The 19,901-nt window shown below is 35.6% G+C and overlaps 1 protein-coding gene across 1 annotated transcript in view; it reads left to right on the forward strand.

The window, feature by feature from the left end:
* alk (ALK receptor tyrosine kinase) overlaps positions 1-19,901 on the forward strand; it is a 371,909-nt gene that overhangs the window by 166,236 nt on the left and 185,772 nt on the right. The window contains exon 3 of the mRNA XM_052580768.1: positions 8,434-8,580. Coding sequence (XP_052436728.1) covers positions 8,434-8,580 — 147 coding nt within the window. The remainder of the gene's footprint in view (positions 1-8,433; positions 8,581-19,901) is intronic.

The raw sequence follows: 19,901 nt of genomic DNA on the forward strand, positions 1-19,901 counted from the left end.
CATTCAAATGTGTTCAATCATTTTTCAATGAGATGGCAATCACAACTGTGATAGACAGAGAATCATAAACACCTGAAGCTAACAACTTCCTAACAACATGGACTAATGATGACAAATTTCCCAAAAGGTTTTATCTGTGAATTTACAAGACCTGTCTACAGGTTTTTTTTTTTTTTTTCTTTTTTTTTTTTTCTTTTTTTTTTTTTTTTTACCTTGACTTAATCATTTTAAGTCTACTTTATCTGGCTAAGACCCATTCAGAAGAGCTGTCTAACAAGTATGTAAAAAAACCACAGTTAATTTTGTTTTGATGTGCCAGTTATATCACTCTGGAACTGGTGATTACAGACAGTGCTTGCCATTTTCTGTGTAATATGGTTCAGATTTTAGTGAATGTGTGCGGTCTATGGGTGTGCCATCTGAGACAGCTGCAGGGAGTGATTTCTACTTTAGTGTGGGGGCAGAGATGCTGGTCCCCAAATACAAGGCGTTTCTCAATGTCAAGGATACTTCCTTGGCAGGACTGGTCCTTCCAAGTCACTTCCTTCAGAGGCTAGGCGAGACTCCTCTTTCGCATTCGGAGAACACGTAAATGGAACAGGCTAGCAAGTGCACGTAATTGCGTCATTACGTCAGTGAGAAGGTCCGTTTGAATAACGCTGTGAATTGTATCATTAAATTACTTTGGACAACTTAACTAGTTATTTATAAAAGAAATGCCGATGACGCAACCAATTGTTAAATGACAGGTCCGGTTCAGTTAACCATTTGTATTTGTATAATTTACAATATCAATACGGTAGTAATTTGTACTGGCATTTAAACGTCAAACTTTACTTATTTTTACCACAGTTATAACAAATGTTTGGTAACGTAAATAAAAACCGTCAACGCTCCGACTCCGCTAACGTTCGACTTTTTTAAATTTGTGAACAAGATAGCAAAGCTGCACGCGTAGGATTGTGGGTGATTTGAGAGCGTGAAGAGCGCGAAGGATTCACATATGTATCCTTTCCTGTGTATGGGAAATACTTCGAACGAAGGACTCAGTCCTTGGTTGAAATTCCGAGGATCCTCAACATTGGAACAGTCCTTCGACGGATGTCGATGACATAGCATCCTCAAAATACTGGCTTCCCAGGATCCTTCCTTGACATTGCGAAACGCCTACAGTGTCATGGTTCAGGGTGCCTCATTGGCTCCCCGTGCTGTCTGTGTTGTCCCGTCACTTTCAGCAGCTCGTGACCTGGGCAATCAGCGATGCTCCTGCAGCAGGGGAGCACAGATCACTAACTGTTTCTCCCTCACCTGTTACTCATTTCCCTGTTCCTTTATAACCTCTGCTTTCTTGTCTTTCCTTGTGAGTAAACTGTTTAGTGTGTCCCGTGTTCATGTTTTAATCAGTGCGTTTTATTCAAGCACTTCCCTTTTTCACTGTACCCCAATACACCTAGTGAGGAGAGATAGCCACTCGTTGCCTCACTATCTCTCTGGTTTACTGTCCTGTGTGAACGCTTGGTCTGGGACAGCTTCCACAGCCTGTAAGATCTGCATTGCCCCCGAGGACTAGTTTGCTGTCTTTGTGATTTTTCTATTGTTTTGGTTTTGCCTTGTGAGAAATAAATCTAAGTTTTTCACCTGTTATCCCGGGGACCTGACACAGAGTATGCTCTCTTGGCACACATATTCCCAGGAAAGGAAGCTTGGTCATTTCACACACCTTCCACTATCCAAGTCCTTTATGATCTTGTGCCCCATCTGAGTGGGATATAAAGAGCTAGGGGAATAATTGACCATTTTGAATGAACAAATTTATGGGCTGTAAACGCTCACGGTTGAAAGCATTTACAGCCGAACCCGCCTGACTATCTGCTGTGTGGAGCCTAGAGAGCTCAGCTGTGGCAAAAGTTTTTGAGTAATTCCAAACCATGCCATTTGCAGTTTTTATGGTGCAATCGTCTAAATGTCCTTCTCAGTAACTCGAGAGGCCATGAGAGAAATGAAAATATGCATATGTGCCACAAAGTTGGGCAAGTGCATTATAAAGCTGTTTAAACAATGCTACGTTTTTTTTTTTTTTTTTGTCTGTTGCGATTACAGAAATTGCGTTCCAGAACCATAGCACTTTAAAAATAATCGAGTTGTATGCAAATACTCTGGTATCTTAAAAAATGTAACAATTTTCTGAAATAAGTGGATTTAGTGGCAGTCATTTAAAACTAAAGCACCCTTTTGTCCCTTGAAAGGGTCTTTTAATCATTTAGACAGTGCATTGAATCTTGTCAGAGCTAAAATGTTCTGCATAATATTCTCTAAGTCTCTAATAAGCACCGTTATACATAACAAATGGGTCACATTGTCACGATAGGGATTTTACAGAATGCTTTGCAACCAAGTAGAGCTCTCCTGAAATAAAACAGTTTTTTCAGAAGCACTGTTAAAGGTTTATATTCACACAAATTGGCTAACCTATGCAAAATCAATGAAATCTCTGCAAATGCTTTGTGGCAGGAAGCAAATGATTTTTAATGTCCATAAGAATTGCAAATTCAAGTAATTTAAAAGAAAATCTTGAACTAGTGTTTTGAACTAGTTCAGATTAAGGAAAGTTGTGATGTTGTTTAACGTAAATAGGCAAATAGAAACAAAGCTCAAGAAAACCATTATTTGATTCCATAGATTTTTCAGAGCTTAATTGCAGCCATTTTCAGGGTCATTGTGACTGATCGACTCTAAGTGTTTCAATGAGTGTCAAATGGGATATGATCACACATTCAGAGAATTAAGACATTAGATAAGTCAAGGGTCTAAATGAGGATAAATGGCCAGTAAAATCTGTGTCCTTGGCCATCTGTTAAGTCATCATTTCTCCCTTAGATTGCCACTGCGGTGGGACAGGAACCGTTTGACACATCCAGAACCTGTCGCCGGCTTTGTTGAATCATTTCTCTCAGCCTCATTTGGAACAAGTAGGGTGGAGAAACTGCTTTTAAGAGTACGGTTTTGGAGACCAAGGACACAAAAGCTCTGCAGCATATGGATAACACCTTATATGATTACATTCTAATTCAACTTTGGATGTAACCTTCAGAACAAAAACAATTCCAAACTGTATAAATAAATAAAAATGTTACAACTGTTGTCTACCCATCTTCAGAAGGATACACAGAGCTGCACAATGCTTGGCAGGTTTTCTGAAATCTTACCCCCCTTTTTTTTTTGTTCTTGTCAGAGCTAATGTGAGTTGAGTCTTCAATATGAAGTGCTATTTGTGGACCAACAATATGTAAAGCGTTCCAGATCGATCACTTACAATGATCCATCTCAGATTGAGCGCTGCCAACCAAGAAGATTTTTCATGACTACCCTCTTTCTGACCCTTCTGAAACAAGTTTTTTTTTTTTGTGCTCATGTTCCTTTAAAAATTTAAACACCCTCTTCACATGTAAAATAAATTGACAAGAGCACTTTTCTGTGTTCACATACGAGTTGTTGGTTTGCTGTCAGGTTCAATATAGTCCGCACTTCCTTTAATAACAGCTACTGCAAATCCTGTATTACGTTCATAAAACAGATTCGCAAAACCGTCCATTCTGAAATGTGCTGCACAAAGGGAATCCTTTTCTTAATGTTGTGATAGGGTAGGTCAAGTTGAGTTATAACAGAATAAATTTGTAACACTGTAAAGTATTATATATATATATATATATATATATATATATATATATATATATATATATATATATATATATATATATATATATATATATATATATATATATATATATATATATATATATATATATATATATATATATACACACACTTACATTTAGTCATTTAGCAGATGCTTTTATAGTCTTGCGTAGCCAGACCTTCAGGCCGACAGCTGAAGGTCTAGAATTCATGGCAGCTTTCATTGACCAAGGACTGCCCATGAGGCCATTTGATCGACATTTCAAACAACCAATCACAGTTTGAAACCCTCACGTTTCGGGGCGTGGAAATGTCACCACAATAACAGACCGGTGTGTAAAACTCTCGGGTGTATTAGAATGATTGCCGCAAACTTTAGAAATTTCACATAATTTTGAAACTATAGTGTTTAGCTGATCCTGATAAGCACTTGTCATTACAGTTGTAAACACGATGGCTTTCTTCTTTCATGAGGGGGTTTGGCGTCATGGCATCTTTGTTTCTGGACAGAATGTTAAAGATCACGTTGCACACGTCTCCTTGGAAATTCTGTAGAATTCAACCAATCTGATGATGACTTTGTCACTCCTGAAGTGTTTCCATTTTTGTGTCCCATATGCATCAAATGTTTAGCCAACGGTCTGTGGGTGTGATGCCTAAGGCTGAGACTAAGGTTTTTATCCAAAGTGACTTAGAAGCTTTTACATGTAAAAAATAAAAATAAAAATGCAAAGTGTAGGTGCTACACACAGCCACAAACAGTCCATCCTTATATTTTGAATAGATATTCCTGGACCAGTTTTACATTTTTAAAGTTACAATTTGTTTTCACAGTACATGAAAGCCTTTTGTCTCCAAAAATAAAGGAAATCATTTCTCAAATGACAATTTTAAGGCTTATTCTAAAGGTTAATGCATACACTCTCCCTTGAAATAAAATTGGTGATGAAGTTGGTGAGCAATATGTCCTGTCAGAAAAAACAAAACAAAAAAAACAGTACTTCCTGAAATCAATTTATCGTGCAACCTTGAAGAGACATCACAGAAAAACACGTCTCATTGAGACCTAAGTTTCCCTCTGGCATTTAACATTATCTGAGGGTTTTAACAAATGATTAACCATCTTAGCAATTGTAGTTGATAATCACTAAGTGGAAGGAAAGCTCAGGAGTGTTCTCTAAAATCTGTCACTTTCACCAGTGTGAGGTCATGAAATATTAACAAGCTCTAATGCAGCATATTTTAAAACTTGATATTGTTAGACAGAGCACGCTACTTTCGGATGAACTACAGTGAACTTGAATGTTTTGACACATTGCACATGTGGGTCAAAAAAAAAAAAAAAAGATTCTGGTGAAAAAAGAAAAACAGATGGTGATGATAATTGTATTATTTTAATCATTTATTTAAATCTTATATAAATAAAAAACTTTTTTTTTTCTTTTCTTTTTAATATAAATACAAACACATATCACATCCGACACCAAGGACAAATTATCAATTTTGCTTTACATTTTCATTTTATAGTGTACAGTATGTTGGTTAATGGTTGTGGTGAAAGAGAAATATCAAATACAATGGAAGCTTCCATTATCCGAATGTGACGTTAAATTTAAAATTTAGCAGATGCTTTTATGCAAAGCGACTTACAGTAGTGCATTCAGGCTATCAATTTTTACCTATCATGTGTTCCTTGGGAATTGAACCCCCAACCTTGCGCTTCATAGCGCAATGCTCTACCAATTGAGCTACAGGTACACTAGCACGTTAACATCCAATATGATACAATGTTATCCTCTGGCACTCATTTGAATAAAATTGTATTGGGCACTCATTTGAATAAAAATACAAATACAAATTATGACTACAAATCTTGAAACTGGTTTGGACATGATACTTTGATGTACCATATCATGACACGTATTGATGTAACATATTGAGAATATTATCTTAGCCAACAATACCCAGCCATAATATACTGTATTTTCAGTATGTGAACTGACCATCTCCTAGTATTAGGAGTATAACCACTTCCAGCTTTAAGTACTGTTAAATGGTTAAGATAATATATATTTTTGATAACACTTTAGTATAGGGACCAATTCTCACTATTAACTTATTGTAACACTATTGTATTGTATTAACACTGCTAACCCCGAATACTTGTTATTAGTATGCCTATTTAACATATTGGCTCTTTATTAGCACTTGTAAAGCAAATATTCTGCATGACCATGTTCTACACCCCTAATCCAACCTATTTCCTAAACTAAACAACTGCCTTACTAAATATTAATAAGCAGCAAATTAGGTGTTTATTTAGGGAAAAGTCAAAGTTAATAGTTTGTTAATAGGGGGAACTGGACTTAAAACAAAGTGTGACCATATTTTTTTATTTTTTTTATTAGTGTGGTACATTTTATTTACAATAAACATAAGCTTCTGAAACTATGTATTGTTCAGTTTTGAGTTTTGAAACAACAGCTCCCTGAACTTTGGATGGCACTAATTGTTATCTGTTATTGGAACTGGTTAATTATCAAATTAGTTACTTATTGTCACAAATAAATTAGTGTAATTCAGCATTTTAGTGTTTTTTTTGGGGGGTGTCTATCTAAAATCTCGCACAAAGTCTACGCTGGCCCTGCATTTAAGGGAATCTACTGAAGTCTGCCTACTTCTGCTTACAGTTTTCTTACAGTAGCACATTAAACTGGCACAGAACAAGTTATTTTAACACAGAGAAAATACATGCTTCCAGAATGAAATGGAACAAAGAACTCCATTAAGTTTGAGTTGTTCAAGAGAAACCTCTGGGCAATAAAATGTTCCTCTTAAATCTGCCTTTCTTAACAGTGGAAGCCCCGAGTAGTGTACCAAGGAAGCACACTCATGCACTGGGCAAAAGAATGGAAAATGTGCGTATTTGTACGTCGCCTGGAGCTTCAACCAGCAGTCCTCTGATAAACAACCTGGTCCCACTGGTGCTTTTATCACTCCAGTGAATACGAGACGAATGTGTGGTTGGAACACAGTTGGAATGGTTTGAAAGCCATTCTAGCAGAATAAATGAATACAAGAATGCATGAACTACCACAAGAAAAGTGTGGAAAATAGTATGAACATCATAGTCATGTTAAAGTCCCTGAAGAATGGCTTCTGACATTCACTTTTTATGTGAATGTCGGTGTTAAAATTATTAGCGTTACAGAGCTACATGATAATCTTATGAGACAAGCTATGCAAATGTACTTTGACACATCAGTATTAAATTAAAACTTTGTCACTTTATCTACTTTTACCCAACATCACTCTCTTACAGATGCTAAGCTCCAACTTCAATTTAAAACACTACAAACTAGCTGAGTTTACATTTATTATATTTGCCGGCCTTTTATAGATAAGGTTTTCATATAGGGATATTTCTTCAGCTATGAGCACTTTTATGTCCCATGGGGTGATTTTATTTGCATTTATTTATTTTTAGCCATGTTCACATTAATGGTTACTAAAACAACTGAGCAGAGAATGAATGAATGATTGAATTTCATATTTGAACGTTATTTTATATTATGCTCATCTTCTATCAAGTCTAATTGTAATGTTATACATTGCAGAAGTGCATCTTACTGGGCTAAGAAGCAACTCAAATGACACTCCTGGCTAAACCTAAAGCCAGTAACATTCATATCAGTAAAAATAAATAAATAATGATATTAATTTGCCACAGCTATGATCATGTGTCTTTTTGAAGACACATTTCATCAGTCATCTAAACACAGTCTTTGACCTTAAACAATGTGTTTTAATTAGAACCATCACTGAAGACGTGAACAGCGTGAACATGAACAACAATCAATCTATAAATAACTACTGTATTTTCAAATGTCAAACAGCCGTATAATCAGCAGCAGGCTGCATCTGGAAATTTCACTATATTGTCGTGTCCGAAAACTAACAGAATTATGATTAAACAGTCTCTTCACAAAGTTTGGGCATCAAATGAGATGTAATAGTATTGTTTCCAGGTAAAAAGCATACTATAAATTACAATTTAAAATAAACGAATAACTTACATAATAAATTAAATAATGTAATGTTTATTAAATCAGTTAAAAATCAAAGTCTCATTTTATGGCATTGGTAGGAGACGACTTCTTTTGGATTTGTACTCAATAAACTCTAAGAACCACAAGTGCACATTTAATGTCAGAATGTATTAGTGTACAATTATGTGCCATGATAAAATAGTTTTATGGTCACAATGGAGTATTTTGCAATTACATTGCGATTAATGGTCACATCAGCTGGAAACTGCAGTGAACTGTATGCATTCATCTGATTTATATGTCACTTTGTGTGTGTGTGTGTGTGTGTGTGTGTGTGTGTGTGTGTGCGTGTGTGTGTGTGTGTGTGTGAAAAGTACCTTTTTGAAGCAGCCTGATCTGATTTCCAGGTCTTATGTGGTTTAAAATAGCCTGGTCAAGCTGATGTTTTATGTTTACTGCACCAGACCCTTTTTAAAATCAATCAACAGATCAGCCTGACCAAGTTTGAAGAACAATATACCAACAATGAAATGAGTTTGAAAAGTGCGTACTAAGTAATTTAATTTACAGGACCCAAAAAGTCCATACAATTGCCCCAAAACATCTATAACTGCTGTTCTGTTACCTATTAAACAATGTGGTTCCTTTTCTATATGCAAATGTTAGTAAAATCATTGTTCTCTTCCAGATTGTTCTTCAAAGGGAAAGTCATGTGACCGTGGGCCTGCTGGATATTATCCTGAGTTCGCCTGGAGTTTAACATCAGCAGAGGACTCCTGGGCGAAAGACCAGACGATGGCAAAGACAAAAGCAAGTTCCCAGGGGTGGGAGGAAGGTACAAAGCTTCCATTTGACAATGTTAAAGATGCTTTCTCAACGAAACAATGTGATTCACACCGTGACATAAATTACATAAAGTTTTATTCAAGTCAAGAATACTAAAGTATTTAAAAAATAATTTATAAGCCTGACTACAGTTGGTTACCGTATTATTAGATTAGGTTATTATTAGAAATAGCTCGATATGGTATTAACTGCATAATTTTCTTTTAATATGTTAGTAAATCAAATTTAAATGAGTGCTAATACCTTTAACCAAATATATATTTGAGTTATTTTTTATTCCTACACACATTTGATAACTAAATAAATTGCGGGAAGTTATAGGGGAAAACAGAGAATCATTGAGGCATTCATTAAAGGTCTCATAAAAGGAAATTAAAAATGTTTTTGTAGCCCTCTACTACACAAGCTTTGAACCGTATAAACGTATCTGAGAAAGAGGTAATGTGGATGTGCAAAATACCGAACAGAGCGAAGAACTTCACCATGTGAATAATCATTTCATCTTTACTCAGGGAGGGGTAGCTAGAGTTGAAAAGAGGCAGGATGGAAATGATATGTAACAGACAGAACGAAAGAGCGATTGAAGGGGGAGAGATGTGAGTGGGTGGGGGAGGTTAGGGCGAGAGTTTAGAAAACCTCATTTGATAGTCAGGTTGCGGAGAAGGTTGGGAGATTACGAACTCTTCAGGCGCACCTCATGCACTTGAAAGACAAATGCAGCAGTTCCTCGTGCTGTTCAATCACTCACTGCTAAGGCTCCGTGTGTTCTCTGGTTCCTTTCACACACAGAGCTGCACAGCAGGAATCCAACATATTATAAAATGATCATAATAAACAGAAATCCCAGTATAGTCCGACCAAAGGGAAGTCTCTCTTTGTAAACAAAACACTTGGACATTTTTCTGCAATGTACAGGCTTCAAAAAGAAAGAAATGCAACCAAACAGCCAGAAAAGAACAACATATGAGACAAAACAGAGAATGTAGACATAGATAGATATGGCATGTTTATTGTGTATTTAGAATACAAATGAATGCTAGCTTTGAATAGGTTTTTGAGTAATTACTTCACAGTTTATTACAGACTTCCAAGATACCATTTATACCTCATCACAAAATAAATTATGATTACAGATGGAAATTACATTGGTTTATGATGTTTCAGGGACATAGAATAGAAAAGAGTAGAATTCTCCAGTGAACTGACTTTGGAAAAGTTTTTCAATGAAGTTCTTAAAGTGAAGGTTGTGTAAATTTGCAGAGTATGGTAACCCATACTCAGAAATGGTGCTCTGCATTTAACCCATCAAAGTGCACGCACGCAGCAGTGAGTAGTGAACACACCGTGAACACTCACCCGGAGCAGTGGGAAACTATGTGCAGCAGCCCGGGGAGCAACTGGGGGTTCAGTGCCTTGCTCAAGGGCACTTCAGCCATGGGTAATAAGGGGTGGAAGAGAGTGCTGTTCATTCACTCCCCACCATTTAAAACTCCTTCCAGAACTGAGACTTGAACCAGCAACCTTCAGTAAGTTAGTCCCACTCTCCAACCATCAGGCCACAGCTGCCCATAGCTTCATCTTTTAAAAGTCCAAAAGGTTTCTTAATTAAAGAAAACATTTTATAACTATCATTTTACCTTACAAGAGTTCAGTTATGTGTGCTACTATGTTCTTCAAAAAGACAAATTGGTATAAAGATATTTTGAGATATACAACCTTCCAATTCCAGCAGGAAAAGCTCTGACGCAGTTGGTTGGAAAGCAAATGAAAACATACAGGGCAAATCATTCCTGTCCTCTTTCACCACTATCCAAGCAATGGAAGTGTAGTGAATGATTGCGCTCACCTCCTCTCCATATGTCCTCAGGCATATGGCTTATATGTGGAGGGAAATAGAGGATGGAAAGTTTGATGAATGCAGAGTGTGAAATGCCAGGGCTATTTACCTTTCTATTGGCTGGTGCACTTACTTTCTTTGGAGACTTGCTGTCGTGCATGGCTGTCACCAGGAAAGGCTGAGCTCTGTGAGAAGGGGTGGGGTTTGGGGAGGTCAGCGTTGCAATGAGGCAAACTAAGGTTAAGGTCACTATAGCTGGGAGGAAGCTAAATATATTTGGAGGTTGGAAGCACAGATTTATATATATTATATATATACATCATAGTTTGTCTGAATAAAAGCAAAAACTCAAAGTACCAAAGTGAGGAAAACTATAAATGTTCCTGCCTTGCCTTCCCTTCCCGTCATCGTTAACTAGCAACAGGGGGAAACGTATTGTGATTCTGACCCAAAAATACAGTTGTGAATAGAATCCAGCAGGGGGAGGGGGAGCAATCAATCGGTGGTCTGGATCCTGTTTGAACCTTGACGTTTTGCTAAATTAACTGTAATAGGTTTGCTATTCTGTGCCTGATTAACAATCCTAATAACAACACCTAATAACAAGTTAGTGTACTTTCTCAAATAATTGGCTTGAAAGCTTAATATTCTACACACCTCACTAGCACATGGTGCAAAAATGGACCAGTAAGACTATTTTGATTATCTAAAGCATTATCATTATGTGATGTATTTTTTAACAGGCATTATGAATGCAGTAAATCTTGGGGTCCTAGGGGATAGGATTGTGTGGGTGTAGCTTTGCGGTCTATGGGTCTATACACAAAACTGGCACAAATTCATGTGGGGTTGACATTTACCCCATTAGCATACTTAACACCATTAATGATGGGAATATAGGGCTCATTATTTCATTGTTTGGATAGCAAACTGGTGCGGTCAAAGCCTGGGATGATCACAGGACATTAATTCCAAGGCAGCCTGAAGCTTCTATGTACTCAGGGGAGTTTTCAAGCAGCATGCCCAGAGAACAGGTGGTGGAGAGCGGAACTGGTACAGATCACTGCTGAGATGGGCAAATTTGCATATATCCTCAACAGAAGAAAACGAACCGTTACCTCAAAGCTTGGTTAAATTCCAGCCTGTGGACAGATTATTAAAGGCGAAGCGTGTCATTTCTGTGCCTTACGTAATGATCTGTTGCACTTCAGCAAAGAAGAGAATCAAAGAGTTCATCATAAACTCAGGATCAAACCCTGTGCTGACAAAGAATGTTAAAAGCAAGCATTGTAAAGCCACTGAACCCAAACTAAACTTGATTGGATTTTTTTGGGTTCTGTCCACTCAAAACCAATTTTTTTTTTTTTTTTAGTTTGTTCAGTGGGGGGGGGGGGGGGTGAATGGGGGGTTGACAGGCCTCTAGTCAGGATGCTCAAACAAACAGAATGTCAACAGCCTGCACATGGCTTACTTTCAGGACATTAGGTTATTTAACATTAACAGCAACATTACACACATCACCATTATGAAGTTCTTGAAAAGTAAGGAGGCTATTGGCTGAAACATTCTCTGCTGAAGTATTTTGCAAAGTAAGGACCTTGGTTTCATTGCTTCTTTGCACGTGTCTTCTAATCTGAAAGGATTTTTGCAATTGCATACTGTCACCCTAGAAATGCTCACATAGAGATTACAACAAATATGATTGAGCAATGATTTTTCAATCATGCATGTCCAGACAATATCAGCTGGATAAAAAAAAAAGAAAAAAAAGTTTAATTCTCTACTGCCACTGTGGGTCAATTGATTTGTTTGCACAAGCTGAAGTGTTTTGAAGCTAACTGACGCTGTTTGTGCTTCCAGAAATTCCCAAACAACCCTGTAGGAACCCCAAGTGTGTTGGTCTCTGAGTATGCACCGTGTTTTTTAAATCAGTGAAGAGCCAACCTAGCCATGGGATTGAAGGCTTAACCCTCTGGAGTCTAAGGGTATTTTTGGGGCCTGGAGAAATTTTGTCATGCCCTGATATTTGTGCTTTTTTCAGTTTCTTATAAATATCTAAATGGGTAAAGTCTAATATCACTGTAATCAGCACAAACTGGGCTATAATAATATGTGAAATGCATGCATGTACATGATTGTATTTTTGAGAAAAAAAATGTTATGCATGGTTAGTGAAAAACTAAAAATGCTAAGTCACTTGAATAAGGCAATAAAACACATACATAAAATTGGTTGCCGAAAAAGTTGAGAACTGGAGCTTGTAGTCTAGAATTTTTCTTTCTAAATTATGTGAAAATCATCTTGTTTACTCATTCACAGAAAACAATATATTGATTTAAATTTTCTAAGACACTTTTTGTTGGTAAAAGTCATATGCGAGTAGGCGTCAACTATCATGAATATCATTGTGATTTACACCTGAGAAGACAAAGGCCTGCATAATGAGCTGCATAATGAGCCTCTCATTCAACTGTGCCACTCTGAGGGAGGACTTACAACAAAGAATGTGAGAACAAAATAAAAGTATGTAATTTTATGTTTGTAGTTTATTAAGAATATATTTAATTATCCCACAACATAATTTAATATCCACTTGGGAGGAGCAGTTAAACAGTTTATTAGGGACAATCAAAGCTTACTTTCAAACAATTTTTTTGGCATCCTTACTCCAGTCACACAATCCTTCAGAAATCCTTTCAACAATCTTATTTTCTACCAAATAAACCTCATTTATTATTATCATCATCATTATTATTATTATTAATGTTGAAAAGAGCTGAGAATATTTTTCAGGTTTTTTTTAGGGGGAATAAATCGAAAGAACTGCATTGTTTTTACATTTGTTAGAGTTATCTCTATTTGTCACATTTATATTATTTACATCAAGCTTTTGAATGGTATAGTATTGTATACTGTTATTGAAACTTCATAATGTTTCACTTGATTATACATTTAGTCAGGAATTATAGTTTGGAAAAAGTCTGACTAGTAAAATGTTTACACTTTATGTGAAAACTAGTACAAATAAATAAAAAGAGACTTACTCATGTTTATGATCTCTGCTGAATAAAGAGCTTCATTCTTTTTTCTGAGGAAATCCATTTCTCAAATCCTCAACCACATCACATCTTTTTGGGGTGAATTATGTCTTAGTCCTCTCATCGCGAAGCAAACAGTAAAATAAAATAAAAACTTGAAGAATAGTCTGGCTGCTTTTTCTTCTGTGTGGGCGTATGCAAGCCGCGCGCTTCAGTTTGAATCTGAATAGCGCGTTCAGCTCGGGGGCGTGGTCACATTAAATATAATGAGCGGAGTTATGAAAAACAGACATCGCGTTGTTTTCATATGGATTACTCTAACTCAGAATAAAGTAATTTCGGCAGCACTTGTTTAGTTTAAAAGTAGACATTCCAGGCTTTCTATAGATATCTCTCTCATATCTCTTCGTTGAGTATTCACGGAGTTACAGTCCGTTTTAATGAAATGTTTTTACATGACGATCAGCGGAGACAAAGACTGTAGACAGCGCACCTTGTTTGTTATCTTTATTTTATAAGTGCACAAAGGTTTTTTGTTATTATGTCTGTATCCAAAAAAAAAGTAGACCCTTTACAGATTCGATTGATGCATTGCTCTTATCTGTACGATTAAAACTGAGAGTGTAATTTAAGTTCTTTTCGGGGTTATCAGGAGAAAATTACTCAAAACGCATATATGCGTTAATCGACTCGAAAGGGTGCACTGATTTGCATGGGTAGAACTAATGGTTATTTACCTGCTTTAAGGATCTTGTGTCAGGGAAAAAAGAAACAAGCTGGGCAAAGGGTGATAATACACAACCACGAGAAAACACACTCTTGGGTGAAAACACCTATTTTTGTTTTGACAAGAGAAACCAGCGCCATATGCTCTCCAAGGTACATCATGACATTGTTCCTTAAAAAGATGAAAGACTCTGGACCTACTGTCTCCCGTAGACAGCTGACCTTCACCCAGCACAGCATGAACATCATGGCCTTTTTGTTTCATGTGCCCTGGATTTTCTGCTTAATCAGTCTCAGATAGTGAGTCTCAGTTTGTGTGGAGAGGACTGTAGGGTTTTGTAGACACAAGTTAGATTGAGGAAAACTGCAGAACAAACACAGAGCATCTGCAGTCACCTGTCACTCTGGTTTCCCAGAGAAAATTAAATAAAAAATCTATAAAATAAATAAATAAATGTTTTATCTTCCATTTTGTGCTCTCTTTGTAATATGAAATTGGCTAAAAAAAAAAAAAAAAATCTTAAATTTATGGATGGTATGGCAGTTGAAGGTTAAAGATTGACAGGGCCCCAGGTCAGCACCAGAACATTCTAAAAAAAAAAAAAACATGGGGGTCGTTTCCGGCTTGCTTAGTTGGGGTTACTTCATCTACAGCGATATCGTTGACTTGATTGCAAATAAATGCACAGACACTATTTAAACTGAACAGAAATGACATCACTGAATTCAATGATGAACTGCCTTTAACTGTCATTTTGCATTATTGACACACTGTTTTCCTAATGAATGTTGTTCAGTTGCTTTGATGCAATGTATTTTGTTTAAAGCGCTATATAAATAAAGGTGACTTGACTTGAATTCACCACAACATCCAAGATACAGTGGATGGGCTTTTTAGCTTTGGAAAGTGTAGTGAATCATTTTGTGGACCAACAGGGCCATAGATGCCTCTGGGGGCCCCGGTGTTATCTCAACAGCTGAACATTGTAGAGACATGGGGTGTGCTCTTTAACTTGAGGCAATCCACTGAGGCACTTAGTCAGCCCTCTAAAGCCCTTGAGGGCCCCTCTAATATCTACATCAAAACATCCAAGAGTTGGATGGGGTGGTGTGGTGTGCTGAGGCCCTTAGTTAGTCATATGAGGCCCTTGAGGGCCCCAGCAATATCTCTGCACTGTGGTTGCCATAACTTTACTGATGATAGATAGATAGATAGATAGAAAGGATGTATTTCATGGGGAAAAAAGAAAGAGAAAACAGGTGAGCTTGCACAGCAATTTTCTTTTTGGAGAACAAATCAAAATGTCCTTCTGACCTTTCGCCCACACCCAAAATATAAATCATAATTTCCAGTCAAATTTGAATATTTTATGCATTGAATAGCAGTGCACAGCTCGATTGCGGTTCTGCTTCAGCTTTAGAAATTGTCACTTGTAATAGGTTTCTGTTGCTAGCGTCTTATATTGCATTCCAGGGAAGTTTCAGTAGCAGTGGCGCATGTCAAACAAGCGGCTAATTAAAGTTCCCACTAAACACTTTATTCATGCATCTGTTTATTCAGTCATTTACTTACATGGGGGATTCAATTGCACCAGTCAGGGGTGTGCAGTGCCCAGGGATCTGGCTCCCTCTGCTGAACCTAACCAACCTCTTCACTTGTGGAGCCCTAGGACTGCTGTTGACAGCTGGAACACATGACCTTTGCAGTCTACTGTAAACTATATATGGGTCTGACTCATGAGATACAGTAAAACAATAAGGAGGTTTTTTCAGATTTCATTGTTGAACCCTAAAGGTGAAGTTGTGAAGAATCTCAACACAGTTCTTCTCCCAAAATTGTAACAACAGCTCAAAGGTTCCAAAAACACAATACAGAATTGTGTGATGGACAACATAATCTTCCTCTCGGGAAAAGTTATTAAATCAAATGCAGTGGCTTCGAGGTAAAAGTACTATCAAACGACACAAGCGCTAATGATGTATAATGTCATTGACAATTATCCTGACACTGGTGTGTCTAAGGACACCAAATGTGATTTGATAGTCAAACAAAGGGAAAGACATTTAGCTGTCTATAAAAAAAAAGCTTTTATATGGCTTCAGAGGACTAGAAATATGGTGGCCCAAGTGTCATTTTATATGGTGCTATTTCTGTTTGTAGCATGTTTGCTAACTAAATCCTTATGCTACTTTTATAGGATCTTAATCTACATCACACTTAGCATAAACATGATTTAAACTGTACTCTTGTATTGCGATCACTTACTTGTCTACAGGGCATTCCATTAAAGTAGTGGGCTGATCGTCAAAACAAGGGAGAATTTTTTTTTTTTATAGAAGGTGTTTTATAGTTTCCTAATGTTTAGTTTTTGTTGTTGCTGTTTATTTTTTTCTTTATTTTTTTCTTTTTTTGTATTATATTGTATAGTTTATTATTATTACATTTCATTTATTAAAAAGTATTATAGCCATATAAAAAGCTTATAACCATGCTAATGAGGACCATGGTTTTACTTTTTGTGACCACCATCCTATTAAAACTACTCGGCTAAACTTTTTTTTTTATACTTCGGTAAAAAATTTCAATTGAAGTAAAAAATTATTCAGTAAGGGCCTGATTAAAGATAAATATCAGTGGCTTATATAAATAAGGTGTTAATTATTTACAAAACAAAATGAAATTCTTAAAAAAGATAATTACCAAACATATCAAAATTTACTCAACATAATGGCATTCCAAACCTGTATGAACTTCCATCTTCTGTGGAACAAAATTTAAGTGCAAAGGGTCCAGAATTCGTAGCGATGGGTATAATTATAACCCTGGGTATAATTGTTGTGTAATAGAGAAACATGAACTATAGCACATATTTAAAAGAGCTACAGCTGCATAGCCATTACATGATGAAAAGCACAATTATGTATTTTTTATTTATTTATTTTTTTAATAAATATTTTGGAATTGGGAATAAATGAATGCTAGATTAATGGAAAACAAAGTTATACGTGACATTTAATATGGTTCATGGCATTATATTCATTAACTCATGCTTTACTCTGAGTAGATAAACAGACTAATAAAGGTATTAGAAAGCTTTCTAAAGACTGCATCTTTTGTGGAGTTTCTCATTTTCTCATTTTGAAATAGTAAAAGAGAGTCATTTTGGACATTGTTGAAGATCCAAGATGCACTCAGCTTTCCTAATTCATGCTTAACAATCTGATATTTGTTCAGGAAAGTTGCCCTGCAATGTACCCTGTGTATCTGTGGATTTCAAAGGAGTGCTTCCAAAAGCTTTTGATAAATCTAGCGCAAGTCTTTCGGTGTGTCTGTAGGTTTTCTCTCTCTACTGGATTGGCTAGCCAGGTAGAGCAAGCACATGTTCTGCAGAACTCTCCTGCTCTTGTAACCATGGAAACATAGCCTGACATCTCTGCTCTGTTGAAGAAGGCCATGTTGCTGTTAGTCGTGTGTTGAATGCAGCTTGTGATGTTCATGGAAATATACATGTATTTTTATTTTTTATTTTTTATCTTCATGAACATTAAAACTTTCATTTGAATGTTCTGTTTCTTTTTTTTCTTTTCTATTTTTATGATTCTACAAATATTTATTATATTAATGCAATTCACCACCAATTCCCCAATCCATCAAATATAGTAACAAATTGCCATGACAGTGTGTGTGTGTATGTGCAATACGTCTTTTGGGCATAATAAAAATGAAGCAGTAAGAGTATTCATAGTAAATATGAATGGATAAAAAAAAAGTAAACATATTGAATCTGAATACATAAAAATAAAATAGAAATCACAGATCTTGTAAATAATGTTGAAAAATAACATAAACTAATAAGATTTACTTGAGCATAGCACAAATGAAGCATATTTCCATTACACTGCTTTTAAATGAACAAATCTCGCAAGTAATGTAAAAAAAAATAAGATATATGATGTATTTGATTATAGCATAAATAAAGCATGTTGTCTATTACAAGTTTTTTTTTTTTTTTTTGGATGTACCGTCAAACATGAAAGATGGAGTTGGAATAATGTAAAAAAAAAAAAAAGTTCTTTATTTTTTCATAGGTTTTCTCTACTCCTTTTAATTATAAGTAGTACTTTTTCGAGACCTTTTTTTATTTTTTTTTTCTAATTGGATATGGACCATTAATAAACAGTAGTTTTAAACTCATTCCACAGATGCTCAGTCAAACTAAAGTCTGGCCATTGACTACACCACTCTAGGAAATGAACTTTTTTTCATTTTAAGTTTAAGTTTAAGTTTTACGCCTCTCCAGCATGGCTATTTCTGTATGCTTTTGTAACGGTCTATTTGGAAGATTAATTATTTTCCAAATCCCAGTGCTCTTGTAGATTGCAGCACGTTTTCTTGCAGGATTTCTATGTACTTAACTTCATCCATTTTCCTCCTATCTTGAGTTTTCCAGTTGGTGCTGCAGAGAAGTACAACCTATGACACAACCAACACCATTTCTCAATGTTGGGATGGTGTACATTGTGATATGCTAAGCCAACAAATATTTGAGAAAAAAATAAAATAAAAATAGCCCTTAGCATTTAGGCCCAAACGTGTATTTTGGGTCAAATGAAATAATCTTCCTTCAGTACCAGAGTATGCCAAGGTTCATGAACTATTCAAGCTACTGCTGGCTTGAAGTGCATTACAATGAAATAATTTAGAAGACTAGATCTAAGATCAGTTTACTTGATCTTTTCACTTGATTCAGCATGTTAGTGTATTGCAATTACTGTTTCCTAGCTGATCCATTAAATATTGATAATGTTCCCAGAATGATACTTGCTTAGTGACACTTCAAAAGAGCCCTTAACTTCAATGAAACACTTTTAATCATTTAAAATCTTGAAAAATCCAAACTTCTGAAATCTTGTGAATACCGTTCACAGATGGGAAACACCTTTGAATCTAAAGTGATTGTTTATTTATTAATAATTTATAAAATTTAAGCTGTAATAAAGATATTTTTGTTTATTTTGCAATATTATTGCTATTTTATTATTATTTTTTAATTGTTTTCTTATGTTAGCCAGTTAACGCTAGCTATGATGATTCTATAATAAAAAATAAAATAAAATAAAAAATAAATAAAAAAAAATAAAACACTTGGAAGTGATTGTGTATATTCCATTTATTTATGTATGTATGTATGTATTTATTTATTTATTTATTTATTTGATGCTGCTAATTTACAGTACAATTACAGTTACATTATGTTCTTAACAGATGCAACTTACAATGCACATATATCATTATAATGACTAATAAAATAATGCCATTGATATTTCCACTGAGATGGCATTATTTGAAATACCTTAAAGTGGCATGTAAAATCTGTGGATTATATAAGGTTGTCATTTATTAGCATTTAAATTAGCATGGTTTTAATATTTGACACAATCATCATACCAATGCTAACGCCACCATAATTTGTGTAAGAATAATACAATCACTAAGAATACAAAGCTAAACCTTAAAGTCAACATAAACTCAAAATGTATGTGCTTTATTCATGATGTACTGGGTAATGTTATTCAATAATGAAATAGCTCCTTGTTATTCTGGTACACTGTGGGCAAATAAAAAGTAACTTGATAATGATAGTATTTAAATTAACTGGTTTTGTTTAGGTTAAAATACTGTTTAACATCACTGAATCAACCTAAATA

Source organism: Carassius gibelio, chromosome B17, assembly GCF_023724105.1.
Source record: "Carassius gibelio isolate Cgi1373 ecotype wild population from Czech Republic chromosome B17, carGib1.2-hapl.c, whole genome shotgun sequence".
Classification (NCBI taxonomy): Eukaryota; Metazoa; Chordata; class Actinopteri; order Cypriniformes; family Cyprinidae; genus Carassius; species Carassius gibelio.